The sequence below is a fragment of the Manihot esculenta genome, chromosome 17 (assembly GCF_001659605.2).
Source record: "Manihot esculenta cultivar AM560-2 chromosome 17, M.esculenta_v8, whole genome shotgun sequence".
Lineage (NCBI taxonomy): Eukaryota > Viridiplantae > Streptophyta > Magnoliopsida > Malpighiales > Euphorbiaceae > Manihot > Manihot esculenta.
Window position 1 is genome coordinate 32,569,091 of NC_035177.2, and position 20,421 is coordinate 32,589,511.

Below are 20,421 nucleotides of genomic sequence, written 5' to 3' on the forward strand. Positions count from 1 at the left end.
GGGTAGAACTGGCTTAATCCTATTACTAATAATTTTAGTAATGAGCTTATATGTCACTTAGCACAGCGTAATCTGCCTAAAATTAGTAATAAAAAGGGGATTCAGCTTCTTGGGGATCAACGAAATGAGAGTGTTGTTTAAATTCTCATCCAACTGGTTACCTCTAACGCCCGTTCAACTTCCGTTATCACCTTATCTTTTACAAGGTCCCAACTTTTCTGAATACAAAAAAACCCTGCTTGGAATCCATCTTTTCCTGGAGCTTAGGTTTCATCTCAAAAGGAGCTGCATGAATCTCTTTAGCAGAGACAGGAGACAACATATCTTGAAAAAGGGCCAAATGCACTTGGGAACTTATCTCGGATCGGATAGGGTGGGATATGCCACGAGTCACTTTGATATAAGCGCTACAAGAAATTATAGGCCATTTGTCTAAGAGTGTCCTGGTCATCAACCCATTCCCCATTACCATCCTTGAGGATTTCAATGCGATTTTTCTTTCTTCTGTTGATAGTCTTGGCATGTAAAAAGGAAGTATTTCTATTACCCCACTGAATCCAGTCCACTCTAACCTTTTGGTACCAGACTAATTCTTCCCTATAAAGAATCACATCCAGTTGCTTACTAAGCTTTCTTTCAAGCCTAGCAAGAGAGCTTGAGAATTGAACCTGTAGAGATTTCTAAATCCCTTCAAGTCTCGCCAAAAGCTGTCGTTTCTCCTTAAACACATTCATAAAGATTTCTTTATTCCAGTCTCTAAGCTTCTTCCCCAGATCATCGATTTTATTAGCCAGACTCGCAGGGGCCTGTCCCCAACCAGTCTGAGTAACCTCTTGAAAATTGTTATGAGCGACCCAGGCCGCATAGAACCTAAAAGGCCTCTCCTTGCTAGGAGGAGGGCTGAACCTCTCAAGCCTGATAAGAATAGGTCTGTGATTGGAGTTCAACCTAGGAAGATTAGTAACAGCTCCTTCAGGAAAACAGACTCTCCAAGCTCCATTACAGACGGCTCTGTCAAGTCTCTCAAATAAATTTCCTCTCACCCAAGTGAACTTCGGCCCATTAAAGCCTAGGTCAATCAACTACTCTGTGGTAAAGCAGTTCAAAAAGTCTTTAGATACAGCAATTCTACGTTCAGATCCCCCTCTTTTCTCATCATTGCTAATAATGGCGTTGAAGTCCCCTGCAATACACCACGCTTCGATTTTACACACGCTGAAAGAAGAGAGCTTGTGCAATAGATTCACGCACATGCTAGTCTTTGGACTACCATAAACAACTGTAAACAAACAAAGGAGGGGAAGAACTGCCACCAAAACTAAAAAGGATAAATTGGTTATCATTATGAAGGATATTAACAATCAAATTATCATTCCACATTAACCAAATGCCTCCAGAAAAGCCTTGGGCTTCCACTATGTGGGAGCGGTGCTAGCCCAATTTTTTGATCTTAATTTTAAGATCTACTTAATGTTGAGAGTAAATTTTATGGATATATTAATAGTCCAAAAACCAAGAAGTTAAATTCCTTTTTTTTATTATTGAACTAAATTGCCGTTAAAATACACAAGCAAAATTGAGCTGTAAGCCAAATTTAAAATGCCTTCACAAATAACTATTCAGACAGTAGATATGCCACCAACCAACCCTCGTTGGCAAATGGCATGCCCTGCTTTTCCTGCAAATTTTAGGGAGAAAAAACACATGAATGGAAATATTAATTATCGATCAGAAGTGGAATTATAGAATGCACCTCATGCTGCAACCCAGAAAATGCCATAATTATGGTATACAAAGCTAAGCTTTTTCCTACAATTTATGCAATGGGTTAAACTTTCAGAGTGCTACAATCAATTTGCATCAACACCTCAACTCTAGATTACCTTACTAAGATGTGCTTTGGGAGGAAAAGAATTCATGAGCCTCGTGGTACTGCTTTAGCACCACATTGTATAGAGGATGGACGGGTTCCAAAAGATTGGAGTAGGGACCCAACACCGCCCTTGGCAGCGGTGGAGAATGCTCATCCTTCGACTGGCTATATTGACACACTGAGAGGCCACTTAAACAATAGCACGTGTGATAATAGTCCCTGGCCTTCCCAGGTTTATCTCTGAATCCGCCCTTCTGTTCCTGCAATGACAAGATTACACAAGAATCTATTATGTATACCAATTACTTAAATTACATGGATAATCAAATATCAGCAACGCAAGTAGTGACAATGGCCTTCAAGAGGAGCTGGTGCTGGTTTATGATGTCAGCAATATTTTATTCACCGTATACAGTAGCGTGGTAATGATTAGCTAATTGCAGTGCAGCCATCCTGATGATGCGACTGTCACCAGGAGTAATCATAATGTTGGCAGGAGTGGAAGTGGCAGTAGAGATCCAACAATGAATGTGCGATGGTTGAAATAGATAGTGGAACACCAGCAGCTAACATTTTCAGACCAAGAAGGCAGCATGTTACATACAAGGGGAAGTATAGAAAGAAGAACACTGAGTTGCAGGTGGGGCAGAGTTAGGGATAAGTTGACTCTCTCAACTCTCAGGTTAACTGGATGAATGAGAATTGAAGGAATATGGGAGGCTTACAGTATTAATTTATAATTGTTCCTGTTACAAGAATCCTAATTTCTTATGCCGAAAACCTATTTTAGGATATTCAAGTATCGTAACACTTCAGGCTTTTCAGAGCATTACATATAGGATTACGTTTCCCACCAGTTCCCCCAGTTCTCCCCACACCCCACACCCCACTCCCAACCCCTTTTTTTTCCTCCTTGATATCATGGAAAGTACTAATTTTTCAATCCATACCTGTGGGCACAAAATTATGTACTGCTGCAAGGCCACGCTGTGAAAAAGGGGCGCCATTTCTCCATCTCCTACTGAAAAGGCACCACAGGCACACAAACAAATAACAAAATCACTCAATCAGAAAGAAATCCCATGATTAACTATGTAAATCTAGAGAGAGCACAATATGATCAAGAGCAGAATCCCATTATAGAAGAAAACGGGAACAAGGATGCCTTTACCATTTCTAAATGAACTCACCTCCCCGTTTAATATGGCAAGTCTCATCAGTCCCCAAGGAATTTCCATCTTCTCCTTCAGAAGTGCCATCTGTAGCACTATCTCCTTCTTCAGCATCCGAAAAAGCCACATGTTCACCATTAACTGAATGTAATCCTTTTAATAATGCAAATACACCTCCCTGATTAATTCTCATTGTTAATGAACCATATATATGAAGAAACACTAATAACTGACAACAGGATATAACATCACCTGCCAGAAGGAGTAGCAACCATCAACCAACTTGTTTGTTCTCCCCTGAAATCCACACTCCACTCCTTGTCGAAAAACCACCCGGTCCTAATACAAAATCCAACAATCAAAATATATGAGCTAATGAAACTTACATGAAGTCGAAACGATTGACCTCATTGATCAAAATCATTGCTGCCAATCCACAAAATGTGTACCTGATAATCAAATCCATAGATCTCTGAGAAGCTTTTGCACGGGATGAAAGGATACAGAGGCCATACATTTAAAGTACATATTAACACAAGGCCAAGGAAACTAGCATATTTATTATCTTTTAAAGAAATACAGTCAAGGGATAGTGCGAGAGAAAGGGATTAGGGAGAAAGTAATAAAGAACATACCCACCATGAGCTTCAGAGCCAGGTTCTCCTGCAATACCACCTTCATAATTCTGACAGCTGTAGCAGCATACAAGAGAGATACTTTTAGCTGCACACAAATCAGGAAATAGATATAGAGACAAAATTCAACATCATGAATTAATTTACATGCAAAGAACGGATTCTGCTAAGGCTTCATTTGGTAGATGTAATTTGCTTTAAAAAACAAAGCAACTTCAGAAAGCTAACCAAATGGAGAATAAACCTCATAAGAACACTTACAAACACAGTTAAAGTTCACAATACAGACGAGAGCTTTAGAAAACAAATCCTATTCCACACACAGCCAACTAATTGCATGAATCCTTATCTGCATATATTATGGCCACTTGCTGATGCAGCAAAGCATCAGGCTGGCCTTCTTTTCTCTACATAGTTGCAGCCTCACAAGATTTGATTCCTATTTGCAGGTGAACTCCTATCTGCGATAACATCCTGCATGGAACATCATATGTTCCTTATGCAATCCTATCTATGATCACACCTTTTGAAATCAGAAGGTTTTGTTTATGTATAATTTCATAAGCCTATGATATCCCCTTGTATACATGGAGCCTTCACTGTAAGTTTACCATTCTACTCTATTAGCAAAAGCCCAGAAAAGAGAACAATGGGCCGTGGATCCAATTCACTGAAAGCTTATTATAGAAAGAGGTTGAGGAAGAAGGAGGAAGGTTCTTCCAGGGATTATTCTAGAGTGGACAGCTGGAGTTAGCTAGAAAGAATCTGCTACCAAATGATCCGGCAATGATTGCAAACGTTATGGATAAATATGAGAGGACATGTTTGTTTTTATCTTTTCTTCTACCTTTCGATTTGTAATACAGCTTCCTTACTGTGGGCCGGTAACGGTTGTTATTACCAATCATTCTATATTCATCATTTCTGAGGAATGGCTATGAATCAACTCCAAGTTTTTCTCATGTTTTTCCTTTTTCTTCTAATCTATATTTCAGATTCTTCACTCTATCAATATTGGTCCGACCTGCCATGCTTCTCTCCCTCATGAACAAAACAAGGATGGAAGGGCGATCAGATAGAGACGAACATGTCCACCTTGGAGGAGTTGTTAACTGCCATGAACATGTCCATCTATGTCCATCGTGTAGATCACATTCCTAAATTAATTAAGGAATTCCATTCCTCGCCAATTGGTGGCCACTCAGGAGCTTTCAAAACCTACAAAAGAATTTCTTCTAATCTATATCGGCTAGAAACAATGAGACACATCCAAAACTTTGTGGCAGAATGCTGGATTTGTCAACAACAGAAGTATGAGGCTTCATCTCCAGCCGGATTACTTCAACCATTGCCAACTCCAAATCAGGTTTGGGAAGACATTTCCCTTGATTTTATTATTGGATTACCTCGGTCCAATGGATTTGATACCATATTTGTAGTGGTGGATCGTTATACAAAGTATGCACATTCTCTATGTCTCCAAAATTGTCGTTGAGTTATTTGCTAAAGAGATCATCAGGCTACATGGCATGCGAAGTCTGTAGTCGGTGATCGAGATCCCATTTTTCTAAGTCATTTCTTATCGGAGTTATTTCGCCTTTAGGGGACGCGTTTGAAAATGAGTACAGCATATCATCTAGAAACGGATGGTCAAACAAAGATTCTTAATAGAAGCTTGTAGACCTATCTTCAATATTTCACATCCGAGCAGCCTCATCACTGAAGTAAATGGATCTCTTAGGTTGAATACTCGTGCAACTCTAGCTTTCAATCAAGCAGTGTATGGCAGATCCCTCCAACACTACAGTTTTTACCTGGCAAGACTAAAACAGAAGCAGTAGCCCAAGAATTGGTCATCCGAGATGAATTATTGAGACAATTGACTTACAATCTGAAATGGGCTCAACGACGAATGGTAAGGTTTGCTGATAAGCATGGAATAGATGTTCAATACGAGGTGGGAGATTCTATTTTTCTGAAATTTAGGCCTCACTGCCAGCCCACTCTAAAGAAAGTAATCAAAAGCTCTCTCCTCGCTATTTCGGTCCTTTCCATATGCTGCAAAAAGTTGGAAGTGTAGTGTATAAGCTACAGCTTCCTGCTTCTACAAAAATACTCCCAACATTCCATGTTTTCCAATTCAAAAAAGTAGTGGGCAAGCATCAGGTTCTATCTGAATTAGCACAAGAAATGGCCACATATCACAAGCTCTAATCAAGTAGAAGGGACAAACAGTAGATGAAGCCACCTTGATGAATTATTATGACCTTGTCAATCAATTTCCAAACTTCAGCCTTGAGGGCAAGGCTGGTCTCTTAGGAGACAGTATTGTTAGCAAAAGCGCAGAAAAGGGAACAGTGGGCCGTTGATCCAATTCACTAAAAGTTTATTATAGAAAGAGGCTGAAGAAGGAGGAAGGTTCTTCCAAGGATTATTCTAGAATGGACAGCTGGAGTTAATTATAAGGAATTTGCTGCCAAATGATCGGGCGATGATTGCAAATGCCATGGATAAATAGAGGAGAGGACATGTTTGTTTGTATCTTTTCTTCTACCTTTCGATTTGTAATACAACTTCCTTGCTGTGGACGGGTAACGGTTGTTATTGGCAATCATTCTATACTCATGACTTCTGAGGATTGGCTATAAATCACCTCTGAGTTTTTCTCCTTTCTCTTCCTTTTCCTTCTCATCTATATTTCAGATTCTTCACTCTATCAGTTTTGCTTATGCATAGTTTCATAAGCCTATAATATCCCCTTATATACATTAAGCCTTAAGCAAGCCATCCAAAATCATTTAAGTTAGATATTACTAATCCACAATGTAAATGAGCAGATTAGGAAAGATCAGTTACAAATGTTAAGTAAGCATAGCCATAAGAGCTGCCGTTGGTTTTTGTTTTCTGAAGGAACTTGTTAAATTTGGGGGCAGATGTATAAAACCTTTCAACGAGATAATGCTTTTTTAACTCTCTCAAAATGGAATCTATTCCAAACATAGTAAATTTGGTTAATTCTTTTTATGTTGTATCCATGAAAATATCATTTTTTTTTCAATGAGCCTAACTCACCCCAAAGGGTAACTCAAGCGGGAGGATTACCTATGGTACATACAAGAGGCACGTTACCCCTTTTCACAACCGATGTGGGATTCAATAGAACTCATGAATCCAACTCTATATAAATGACAAAGAAGTAATTCCATATTAAGTCGAGACCTTCCTGAATTCCCTTGTTGATATTCTAGCTCATACATATGGTCCAGTAACAAGCCAAGTGAACATTGCACCCTGGCACTCTAGCAAAACCTAGTCAATCCATGGTCATTCACATAACCTAAATTATGCCAAGCAAAAGAAACCGATAATGACACTTTCATATAATCCTCTACAGCAGGACCAAGCAATCAATTCTTGAATAACTCCTTAATCACACTCACACGTGAAAGCTAACAATTTTTGTAGGGAAGAGGATAGCAGAAACAGTAACCAATTCCAAAAATATAGAGGCTGAGTATGTTTACACAAAATAACAGCAGAGAAATTCATGAACAAATGGACAGTAACTTCAGATAGGATAAAACAGGAGAATGCGCATTACAAGGAAAGATAAACGGTAATAGAAACATACTGCCCATCAAGCAGTATAAAGTAAACCTGGTGGTAATGCACACAGACTCCAGAGAAGGACACCTAAATTCACTTCAAAATTCAAATGAAAATTTTTTTAGCACTAGGCTTGAGAGTTAATCTTATTCAGGAGCATGCTTCCTTACTAAGCAATAATTCTTATTGTAAAACAAGCCTGAAAGCTTATAGTACAATAATATGATCCTTTTATGGGTTGTAAGCACAGTTCTCCACATGCATTGACAGAGTTACTCCAGTAAGTAAACCAACAAAGCCTAAAAATCACTACACAAATGAAAGAGAATAAACAGGTATGATTCCACAACTATGACCAAGGCCAACAAAAACCAACCTCAAGATGCAATTACCAACACCCTTAATAAGCTCGTCATCCAAAATGTTGAGAATACTTGGTACCTGGTTAGAACAGATATTCCAAAGTAAAGCAACATTGAAGAATCACACAACACACTTAACACTTAAACACCCTTGCACCAGTGCACACTTCACACTTCACAACACTTCACACTTCTTAACGCTTCACACTTCATCACACTACTACACACTTCACACTTCACCAAACAATTCACCAAATAACAAGCATTGAACAAAAAATTTCAAAAACACTTTCAAGGACTTAACAAATACTAACACTTAAAAAAAACACTTAAAAATCACACTTCACACTTAACACCTAAACAAACAAACACTTAAAAAAAACACTTAAAAATCACACTTCACACTTAACACCTAAACTTCACAAACACTAACATTTAAGTATCACACTTCACATTTTCACACTACTTCACACTTCACAACACTTCACACTTCTTCACACTACTTCACACTTCATACTACTACACCCTTCACACAACACACATAACACTTAAACACCCTTGCACCACTGCAGACTTCACACTTCACACTTCTTCACATTACTTCACGCTTCACGCTTCAACACCCTTCACACTTCATGCTTCACACTACTTCACGCTTCACACTACTTCACTTCTTCACACTTCACTTCTTCACTCTTCTTCACACTACTTCACGCTTCTCCCTTCACGCTTCACGCTTCACGCTTCAACGCACTACTACACACTTCACGGCTCACCTTTCTTCACCCTTCTTCACACTTCTTCACACTTCACCCTCTACACTCCAATACTTCACCAAACATTTAATAAGCACCGAACAAATTATTTCAAAAACACTTTACAGGGACTTAACAAATATTAACACTTAAAAAAACACTTAAAAATCACACTTCACACTTAACACCTAAACACCCAAACACACAAACACTTAACCACTTCACACCACTTTACGCTTCATACTACATGCTTGACACTTAAAAACAAATACTTTAACACTTCATACTTAAATAAGCAGTTTAACAATTAACACCTAAACACAAACACACAAACACTTCACACTTCAAACTTCACAAACACTAACATTTAACAAGCACTACAACTTAAACCGCACACTTCACACTTAAAAACTTAACACAAATACCTTAACACCTAAATACACAAACACTTTAAATGTCAATAAACACCTCACAACCAACTACACTTAACAAGCACTTAACTAACACTTACAAAACACTTCACAAATATTTAACAAACACTAACACTTAAATATTACACTTCACACTTGAAAAAACACTTTAACACTTAATATCTAAACACACACTTTAATAGTTAACAATTAAGTACCCACTTTAACAAATGTTTCACGAACACTAACACTTAAATATCACACTTCACACTTTCACACTTCCAAACTTAAATACTAAACACCTTAACGCACAAACACACTTGCACACTTCACACTTAAGAAACACTAACACTTAAACATTACACTTCACACTATACACTTTCACACATAAACACTTAAATACCGAAACACTTATCACCTAAACACACTTGCACACTTCCACACTTAATTAGTTAACACCTTAACACACAAACACACTTACACACTTCACAGTTAAGAACACTAACACTTAAATATCACACTTCACACTAAACACTTTCACACATAAACACTTAAACACTTAAAAACTTAATACTAAACACTTAAACACCCTTGCATTCTACACACTTCGCACTTCGCACTTCACAACACTTCACAGTTCACACTTCATACTACTTCACATTTCACACTTCACGCTTTTTCACACTACTTCACGCTTCATGCTTCATCACACTACATCACACATCACACTTCACACTTCACACTTCATACTTCACCAAACACTTCAACACTTCGCACTCCAACCCTTCACCAAACACTTAACAAGTACCAAACAAAACATTTCAAAAACACTTTACAAGGACTTAACAAATACTAACACTTAATAAAACACTTAAAAATCACACATTACACTTAACACCTAAACACCCAAACACACAAACACTTAACCACTTCACATCACTTTACGCTTCATACTACATACTTCACACTTAAAAACAAATACTTTCACACTTCATACTTAAATAAACACTTTAACATTTAAGACTTAAACACAAACACACAAACAATTAACAAGCACTACAACTTAAACCGCACACTTCACACTTAAACACTTAACACAAACACCTTAACACCTAAATTCACAAACACTTCACACGTCAATATATACTTCACAAACAATTACACTTAACAAGCACTTAACTAACACTTACAAAACACTTCACAAATATTTAACAAATACTAACACTTGAACATCACACTTCACACTTGAAAAAACACTTTAACACTTAACTCTTAAACACACACTTTAATACTTAACACTCAACCACTTCAAATCACTTCACATCACTTTATGCTTCATACTACATACTTCACACTTAAAAACAAATACTTTAACACTTCATATTTAAATAAACACTTTAACATTTAATACTTTAGCACTTCATATTTAAATAAACACTTTAACATTTAACACCTGAACACAAACACACAAACACTTCACACTTCAAACTTCACAAACACTAACATTTAACAAGCAATACAATTTAAACTGCACACTTCACACTTAAACACTTAACACAAACATCTTAACACCTAAATACACAAACACTTCACACGTCAATAAACACTTTACACATCAATTACACTTAACAAGAACTTAACTAACACTTACAAAACACTTCATTGAACATCACACTTCACACTTGGAAAAGCACTTTAACACTTAACTCTTAAACACACACTTTAATACTTAACACTTAAGCACCCATTTTAACAAATGTTTCACAAACACTAACACTTAAGCATCACTTCACACTTTCACACTTCCAAACTTAAATACTTAACACGTTAACACACAAACACACTTGCACACTTCACACTTAAAAAATACTAATACTTAAATATCACAGTTCACACAACACACTTTCACACATAAACACTTAATTAGATAAACACTTAACACCTAAACACACTTCCACACTTAAATACTTAACATCTTAACACACAAGCACATTTACACACTTAAGAATACTAAAACTTAAACATCACACTTCACACGACACACTTTCACACAAAAACCCTTAAGAAACACTATCACTTAACACTTAACATTACACACTTTCACACATAAACACTTAATACTTAAACACCCTTGCACCCTTGCCACTGCACCCTGCACACACTTCAAACTTCAAACTTCTTCACATTACTTCACACTACACACTTCACACATAAACACCCTTGCACCACTGCATACTTCGCACTTCACAACACTTCACACTTCATACTACTTCTCGCTTCACGCTTCACACAACACACAATACGCATAACACTTAAACACCCTTGCATCACTGCACACTTCACAACACTTCACACATCTTCGCACTACATCACGCCTCACGCTTCATCACACTACTATACACTTCACATTTCACACTTCACACTTCACACTTCATTCTTCACACTAATTTACACTACTTCACACTCCAACACTTCACCAAACACTTAACAAGCACCAAACAAAACATTTCAAAAACACTTTACAAGGACTTAAAAAATACTAACACTTAAAAAACACCTAAACACCCAAACACACAAACACTTAACTATTTCAAATCACTTCAAATTACTTTATACTTCATACTACATACTTCACACTTCAAAACAAATACTATAATACTTCATACTTAAATAAACACTTTAACATTTAACACCTGAACACAAACACTTCACACTTCAAACTTCACAAACACTAAAATTTAATAAACACTACAACTTAATCCGCACACTTCACACCACTTTATACTTCATACTATATATTTCTCACTTAAAAACAAATACTTTAACACTTCATACTTAAATAAACACATTAACATTTAACACTTGAACACAAAGATACAGACACTTCACACTTCAAATTTCACAAATACTAACATTTAACAAGCACTACAATTTAAACCGCACACTTCATACTTAACACAAACACCTTAACACTTAAATACACAAACACTTCACCCATCAATAAATACTTCACAAACAATTACACTTAACAAGCACTTAACTGATACTTACAAAACAGTTCACAAATATTTAATAAATACTAACACTTGAACATTACACTTCACACTTGAAAAAACATTTTAACACTTAACTCTTAAACACACACTTTAATACTTAACACTTAAAACACACACTTTAATACTTAACACTTAAGCACCCATTTTAACAAATGTTTCACAAACACTAACACTTAATAAAACACTTAAAAATCACACATTACACTTAACACCTAAACACCCAAACACACAAACACTTAACCACTTCACATCACTTTACGCTTCATACTACATACTTCACATTTAAAACAAATACTTTCACACTTCATACTTAAATAAATACTTTAACATTTAACACTTAAACACAAACACACAAACAATTAACAAGCACTACAACTAACATTTACCACTTAACATTACAGACTTTCACATAAATACTTAAACACCTAAACACTTAACACTTAAACACCCTTGCACCCTTACCACTGCACCCTGCACACACTTCACACTTCACACTTAAACACCCTTGTACCACTAAATCACTTCACAACACTTCACACTCCACACTCCTTCACGCTTTACACAACACACAACACACTTAACACTTAAACACCCTTGCAACACTACTTCACACTTCACGCTTCACACAACACACATAATACTTAAACACCCTTGCACCACTGCACACTTCACACTTATTTACACTTCACTTCTTCACACTTCCTCAAACTGCTTCACGGTTCACGCTTCACCCTTCACACTTCATCACAGTGTTACACACTTCGCACTTCTTCACACTTCACACTACTTCACACTTCACACTACTTCACACTTCACACTTCACACTTCACTCTTTACTCTTCACACTTCACACTTTATACTTCACACTTCACACTCCAATACTTCACCAAAACTTAACAAGCACCGAATAAAACATTTCAAAAACACTTTACAGACACTTAACAAATATTAACACTTAAAAATCACACTTTACACTTAACACCTAAACACCTAAACACACAAACACTTAACCACTTCACACCACTTTATACTTCATACTACATATTTCACACTTAAAAACAAATACTTTAACACTTCATACTTAAATAAACACATTAACATTTAACACCTGAACACAAAGACACAGACACTTCACACTTCAAACTTCACAAATACTAACATTTAACAAGCACTACAATTTAAACCGCACACTTCATACTTAACACAAACACCTTAACACTTAAATACACAAACACTTCACCCATCAATAAATACTTCACAAACATTTACACTTAACAAGCACTTAACTAACACTTACAAAACACTTCACAAATATTTAATAAATACTAACACTTGAACATCACACTTCACACTTGAAAAAGCACTTTAACACTTAACTCTTAAACACACACTTTAATACTTAACACTTAAAACACACACTTTAATACTTAACACTTAAGCACCCATTTTAACAAATGTTTCACAAACACTAACGCTTAAGCATCACACTTCACACTTTCACACTTCCAAACTTAAATACTTAACACACAAACACACTTGCACACTTCACACTTAAGAAACACTAACAATTAAACATCACACTTCACACTACAGACTTTCACATATAAACACTTAAATACCTAAACACTTAAAACCTAAACACACTTGCACACTTCCACACTTAGATGCCTAAACACTTTAACAGCTAAACACACTTCCACACGTAAATACTTAACACCTTAACACACAAACACACTAACACACTTAAAAATACTAACACTTAAACATCACATTCACACTACACACTTTCACACGAACTCTTAAGAAACACTAACATTTAACACTAGACACTTTCACACATAAACACTTAAACACCTAAACACCCTTGCCACTGCACCCTGCACACTCTTCACACTTCACACTTCGCACTTCTTCATACTTTACACTTCACGCTTCACACTTCACACTTCACACTACTTCACACGACACTGCATACTTCACACTTCGCACTACTTCACACTTCGCACTTCACAACACTTCACACTTCACAACACTTCACCTCACACTTTTTCACACTACTTCACGCTTCATCACAGTACTACACACTTCAGCCTTCACACTACTTCACACTTCAAACTTCACCAAACACTTCAACACTTCACACTGCAACACTTAACCAAACACTTAACAAGCACCGAACAAAACATTTCAAAAACACTTTACAATGACTTAACAAATTTTAACACTTAAAAAAACACTTAAAAATCATATTTCACACTTAACACCTAAACACCCAAACACACAAACACTTAACCACTTCACATCACTTTACGCTTCATACTAACACTTAAAAAAACACTTAAAAATCACACTTAACACCAAAACGCACAAACACTTAACTACTTCAAACCGGTGCACATTACCTTATGCTTCATACTATATACTTCACACTTAAAAACAAATACTTTAACACTTCATACTTAAATAAACACTTTAACATTTAACACTTGAACACCTGAACACAAACACACAAACACTTCACACTTTAAACTTCACAAACACTAACATTTAACAAACACTACAACTTACACCGCACACTTCACACTTAAACACATAACACCTAAATAAACAAACACCTCACACATCAATAAACACTTCACACGTCAATTACATTTAAAAGCATTTAACAGTTACAAAACGCTTCACAAATATTTAACAATCACTAACACTTGAACATCATATTTCACACTTAGAAAAACACTTTAACACTTAACTCTAAAACACACACTTTAATACATAACACTTAAGCACCCATTTTAACAAATGTTTCACAAACACTAACACTTAAGCATCACACCTCACACTTTCACACTTCCAAACTTAAATACTTAACACACAAACACACTTGCACACTTCACACTTAAAAAACACTAACACTTACACATTACACTTAACACTTTCACAATTAAACATTTAAATACCTAAACACTTAATACTTCCACACTTAAATACCTAAATACTTAACACCTAAACACACATGCACACTTCCACACTTAAATACTTAACACCTTAACTCACAAGCACATTTACACATTTAAGAACACTAACACTTAAATGTCACACTTCACACTACACACTTTCACACATAAACCCTTAAGAAAACTAACACTTAACACTACACACTGCACACTTTCACACATAAACACTTAACACTTAAACACCCTTGCAGCCTTGCCACTGCACTCTGCACACACTTCACACTTATTCACACTACTTCACACTTTACACTTCACACTTCACACTACTTTACACTTAAACACTCTGCACACTGCATAGTTCACACTTTACATTACTTCACACTTCACATTACTTCACACTTCACAACACTTCACACTTCACATTACTTCACACTTCACAACACTTCACGCTACTTCACGCTTCACACAACACATAACACACATAACACTTAAACACCCTTGCATTGCTGTACACTTCACACTACTCCACACTTCACACATTTTCACACTACTTCACGCTTCACACTTCATCACACAACTACACACTTCACACTTCATTCTTCACATTACTTTACACTACTTCACACTTCACATTTCACACTCGTACACTTCACCAAACACCGAAAAAACATTTCAAAAACACTTTACAAGTACTTAAAAATATTAACACTTAAAAAAAGACTTAAAAATCACACTTCACACTTAATATCTAAACATCCAAGCACCCAAACACTTAACTACTTCAAACCACTTCACATTACTTTATACTTCATACTACATACTTCAGACTTAAAAACAAATACTTTAACACTTCATACTTAAATAATCAGTTTAACATTTAACACCTAAACACAAACACACTTCACACTTTAAACTTCCCGAACACTAATATTTAACAAGCACTACAACTTAAATCGCATACTTCACACTTAAACACTTAACACAAACACCTTAACACCTAAATACACAAACACTTCACACGTCAATTACAATTAACAAGCACTTAAATAACACTTATAAACCACTTCACAAATATTTAACAAACACTAACACTTAAACATCACACTTCGCACTTGAAATAACACTTTTGCACTTAACTCTTAAACACAAACTTTAATACCTAACACTTAACTACCTACTTTAACAAATGTTTCACAAACAATAACACTTAAGCATCACACTTCACACTTTCATACTTAAATACTTAACACCTTAACACAAACAAACACACTTGCACACTTCACACTTAAGAAACACTAACACTTAAACATCACACTTCACACTACACGCTTTTACACATAAACACTTAAATACCTAAACACACTTGCACATTTCCACTGTTAAATACCTAAACATTTAAAACTTAAATACACTTCCACACTTAAATACTTAGCACCTTAACACACAAACACACTTAAAAATACTAACACTTAAACATCACACTTCAAAGTATACACTTTCACGCATAACCCTTAAAAAATACTAACAATTAACACTAGACACTTTTACACATAAACACTTAAACACCTAAATACTTAACACTTAAACACCCTTGCCACTGCACCCTGTGCACACGTCACGCTTCACACTTTTTCACACTACTTCACACTTTACACTGCTTCACACTTCACACTACACACTTCTTCACACTTCACGCTTCTTCACACTCCACACTCCACACTCCACACTCTAATACTTCACCAAACACTTAACAAGCACCGAACAAACATTTCAAAAACACTTTACAAAAACTTAAAAATCACAATTCACACTTAACACCTAAACGCCCAAATACACATACACTTAACCACTTCAAACCACTTCAAATAACTTTATGCTTCGTACTACATACTTCACACTTAAAAACAAATACTTTAACACTTCATACTTAAATAAACACTTTAACATTTAACACATGAATACAAATACACAAACACTTTACATTTCAAACTTCACAAACACTAACATTTAACAAGCACTACAACTTAAACCGCACACTTCACACTTAAACACTTAACACAAACACCTTAACACCTAAATACACAAACACTTCACACGTCAATTACAGTTAAGAAGCACTTAATTAACACTTACAAAACACTTCACAAATATTTAACAAACACTAAAACTTAAACAATACTCTTCACACTTGAAAAAGCACTTTAACACTCAACTCATAAACACACTTTAATACTTAACACTTGAGCACCTACTTAACAAATATTTCACAAACACTAACGCATCACACTTCACACTTTCACACTTCCAAACTTAAATACCTAACACCTTAACACACAAACACACTTGCACACTTCACACTTAAGAAACACTAACACTTAAACATCACACTTCACACTACATACTTTAACACATAAACACTTAAACACCTAAACACCTAAACACCTAAACACACTTGCACACTTCCACACTTAAATACTTAACACCCCAACACATAAACACACTTACACACTTCACAGTTAAGAACACTAACACTTAAACATCACACTACACACTTTCACACATAAACCCTTAAAAAACACTAACACTTAACACTTAACACTACACACTTTCACATAAATACTTAAACACCTAAACTCTTAATACTTAAACACCCTTGCACCCTTGCCAATGCAGCCTGCACAGAATTCACACTACTTCACACTTTACACTTCACACACTTCACACTACTTCACACTATTTCACACTTAACACTACTTCACACTTCACATTTTACACTACTTCACATTTCACACTATTTCACACTTCACACTACACACTTAAACACCCTTATAACACTGCATCATTTCACACTACTTCACGCCTCACACAACACACAACACACTTTAACACCATTGCAACACTACTTCACACTTCACACTTCTTCATACTTCACACTTCACACTTCACACTACTTCACGCTTCACCCTTCACGCTTCATCACAGTACTACACACTTCACAGTTCACACTTCTTCACACTTCTTCACACTTCACACTTTACACTTCACACACTTCACATTACTTCACACCATTTCACACTTAACACTACTTCACACTTCACATTTTACACTACTTCACACTTCACACTATTTTACACTATTTCACACTTGACACTACACACTTAAACACCCTTATAGCACTCCATCATTTCACACTACTTCACGCTTCACACAACACACAACACACAACACACTTTTACACCCTTGCAACACTACTTCACACTTCACACTTCACACTACTTCACGCTTCACGCTGCACACTTAAACACCCTTGTACCACTGCACACTTCACACTTCACACTTCACACTACTTCACTTCTTCAAACTACTTCACGCTTCACCCTTCACGCTTCATTACAGTACTACACACTTCACAGTTCACACTTTACACTTCACACTTCACAAGAAGTTAGCTAGCTGATGATTCTTTCTGGACAGTTTTAAACATCACACTTCACACAAGAACACTTAACACCGTAACACCTAAATACACAAACACACAAACAGCTCACACTTCACACTTCAATAAACACTTCACAAACAATTATACTTAACAAGCACTTAGCTATTACTTGCAAAACACTTCACAAGCAAACAGTTAATAAACACTAACATTTAAACAAACACTTAAATATCACACTTCACGGCACTTCACAATTCACACTTCACACTTAAAAAAACACTTTAACACTTAACACTTAAACACACACTTTAATTCTTAACACTTCAACACATTAACACCTAAACACCCCAACATACCAACACTAATTGATTTTAGATGTATTATTCCTAGAGAACTCACACTTATATTATAATATAGAAAAGAGGCTTATGCAAGTCTATAATTCGTATGAATAAAACTACATATCAAAAACATGTTTAAACGCAAAACAAAATTTAAATATTTAAATATTAAAAAAATCATCTCCATGCCCCACTTAAATAATATATAGAAGAAAAAACTCTATTACTGCAATAAGAATTAGAAGGCACCCGTCAAGTTTTGGCTTCCTCTTCATCTACTGCCAATACATTGTTGCGCAGTGCCAATTGTGCTTCTTCCACCTGCATGAAGGCATAGGAATCGTGAAAAAACTACATAATAAGACGCAAAAAGAAAATGATCTTTCAATGCAACTTCTAAAAGAGTACTTGTACTCCAACCACATCTAAAACAGGTACAAGGCAGACATAAGTCGAGCAAAAGTTAGTAGGTCCTCAAACAAAAGAGTGATTTATGAGAAGACAGAGATCAACTGCAAAAATAAACTAGAGCACTCAAATTGCATCATCATATGAATTTATAAATTCATATGCTCGTACCAACTCAATATGAGAACTGTCCTAAAACCTCAATAAATGGCATGGACTCAAAATCTCCAGCAAGCATGAAAGTTTGTTGTAACAAAAAGAAAACTTTGAAAATAAATGTTCATGTCATTTATTATAAGTGTACCTATAATGCCATCTAATTCAATGACACACACATTAGTAGGTCTGGACATGCCTTCCACTGGCATCATTGCTACACGTTCAATCCATTTTTACTAGCATCTATAACATGAGGAACAACCTACAGGTTGCAAGAATACACAACGGGCATAAAGCTATTGCAAGCCACAGTGGCTGATGGGTTCAGCAGTGGATAAATACCTAGACAGTTTATTAACATGCAAAAAAGAAAAAGAAATTATTAACAAGAAGCCAGCTAGCTAACAATTCTTTCTGGTTTCTCCTAGCATCAGACACAAAAATAATCAAAAGAGTGAAAGTTAAGCTTACCTGATAAATTTCTTCAGTACTGATATCATTGTCTCTTCTCAACTTGATATCCAGAAAATTCATAATTTTCAATGTCCAAGTTCACCTTTCAAACAATAAAAAAATGTCACTTTCTTCTCAACTTTGTAAGCTGTGACGCATTCAAACCAATAATCAATAGAGATGGTTAAAAAAGATGGTAGTTGAAAATTACTCGGGTTTTAGGAATTATAAATAAAGGAAATCAGAAAGTCCTGCACCTACAGAATAAAATAAAAAAAGCACATGAAAAAAAATGAACTACAAACATGAAAAAATAATTATGATCACAAATTGCAAAATCAACCATTTATATATGGATTTCTCTATAATATCAACACAAAAAAGAATATTTACTTTTTTTTTCTTTTTCTTAAAAGAGGAAATAGGAAGGAAAAGAAAGAGACCTATTTGGTTGAAAGTAACACGAAGATCACAGGCCTTAAAAATCAACTACTAACTACTAACCACTAACCCCTAATCCTAACCGTAACCCCACACTAACCCTAACACTTCATAGACACTTAACAAACACTTAACAAACACTAACACTTGAACAAACATTTAAACATCACACGCAAACTTCACACTTAAGTGTTTGTACAAACACTTCACAAACACTTAACAAACACACAAAAAACAGTTAATAAATACTTTAACAAACACTTCACAAACACTAACACTTAAATATCACACTACAAACAGAAAATCAAAAAATCCTGCATCTATAGAATAAAATCAAAAAAGCACATGAAAAAA

At 35.7% G+C, this 20,421-nt stretch overlaps 1 protein-coding gene across 12 annotated transcripts in view; it reads right to left on the minus strand.

Moving 5' to 3' along the window:
• Nucleotides 1-1,705: 1,705 nt before the first annotated feature.
• The window catches only part of LOC110605316 (protein farnesyltransferase subunit beta-like), a 33,967-nt gene continuing 15,251 nt past the window's right edge, over nt 1,706-20,421 (minus strand). Inside the window, exons 8-18 of one of the 12 annotated variants that reach the window (XM_043952685.1) lie at nt 19,838-19,883; nt 19,645-19,729; nt 18,834-18,927; nt 7,663-7,727; nt 3,681-3,737; nt 3,452-3,494; nt 3,298-3,384; nt 3,064-3,223; nt 2,824-2,894; nt 2,280-2,439; nt 1,974-2,133 (exon numbers count right to left, since the gene is read on the minus strand). In XM_043952685.1, the coding sequence (XP_043808620.1) occupies nt 2,108-2,133; nt 2,280-2,439; nt 2,824-2,894; nt 3,064-3,223; nt 3,298-3,384; nt 3,452-3,494; nt 3,681-3,737; nt 7,663-7,727; nt 18,834-18,881 (717 nt within the window). In that variant the 5' untranslated portion in view covers nt 18,882-18,927; nt 19,645-19,729; nt 19,838-19,883 and the 3' untranslated portion in view covers nt 1,974-2,107. Of the gene's footprint in view, nt 2,134-2,279; nt 2,440-2,823; nt 2,895-3,063; nt 3,224-3,297; nt 3,385-3,451; nt 3,526-3,680; nt 3,769-7,662; nt 8,259-18,833; nt 18,928-19,644; nt 19,730-19,837; nt 19,884-20,421 lie in introns of those variants that run through there. The other 11 variants (XM_043952684.1, XM_043952689.1, XM_043952690.1 and 8 more) reach the window with 11 other exon arrangements.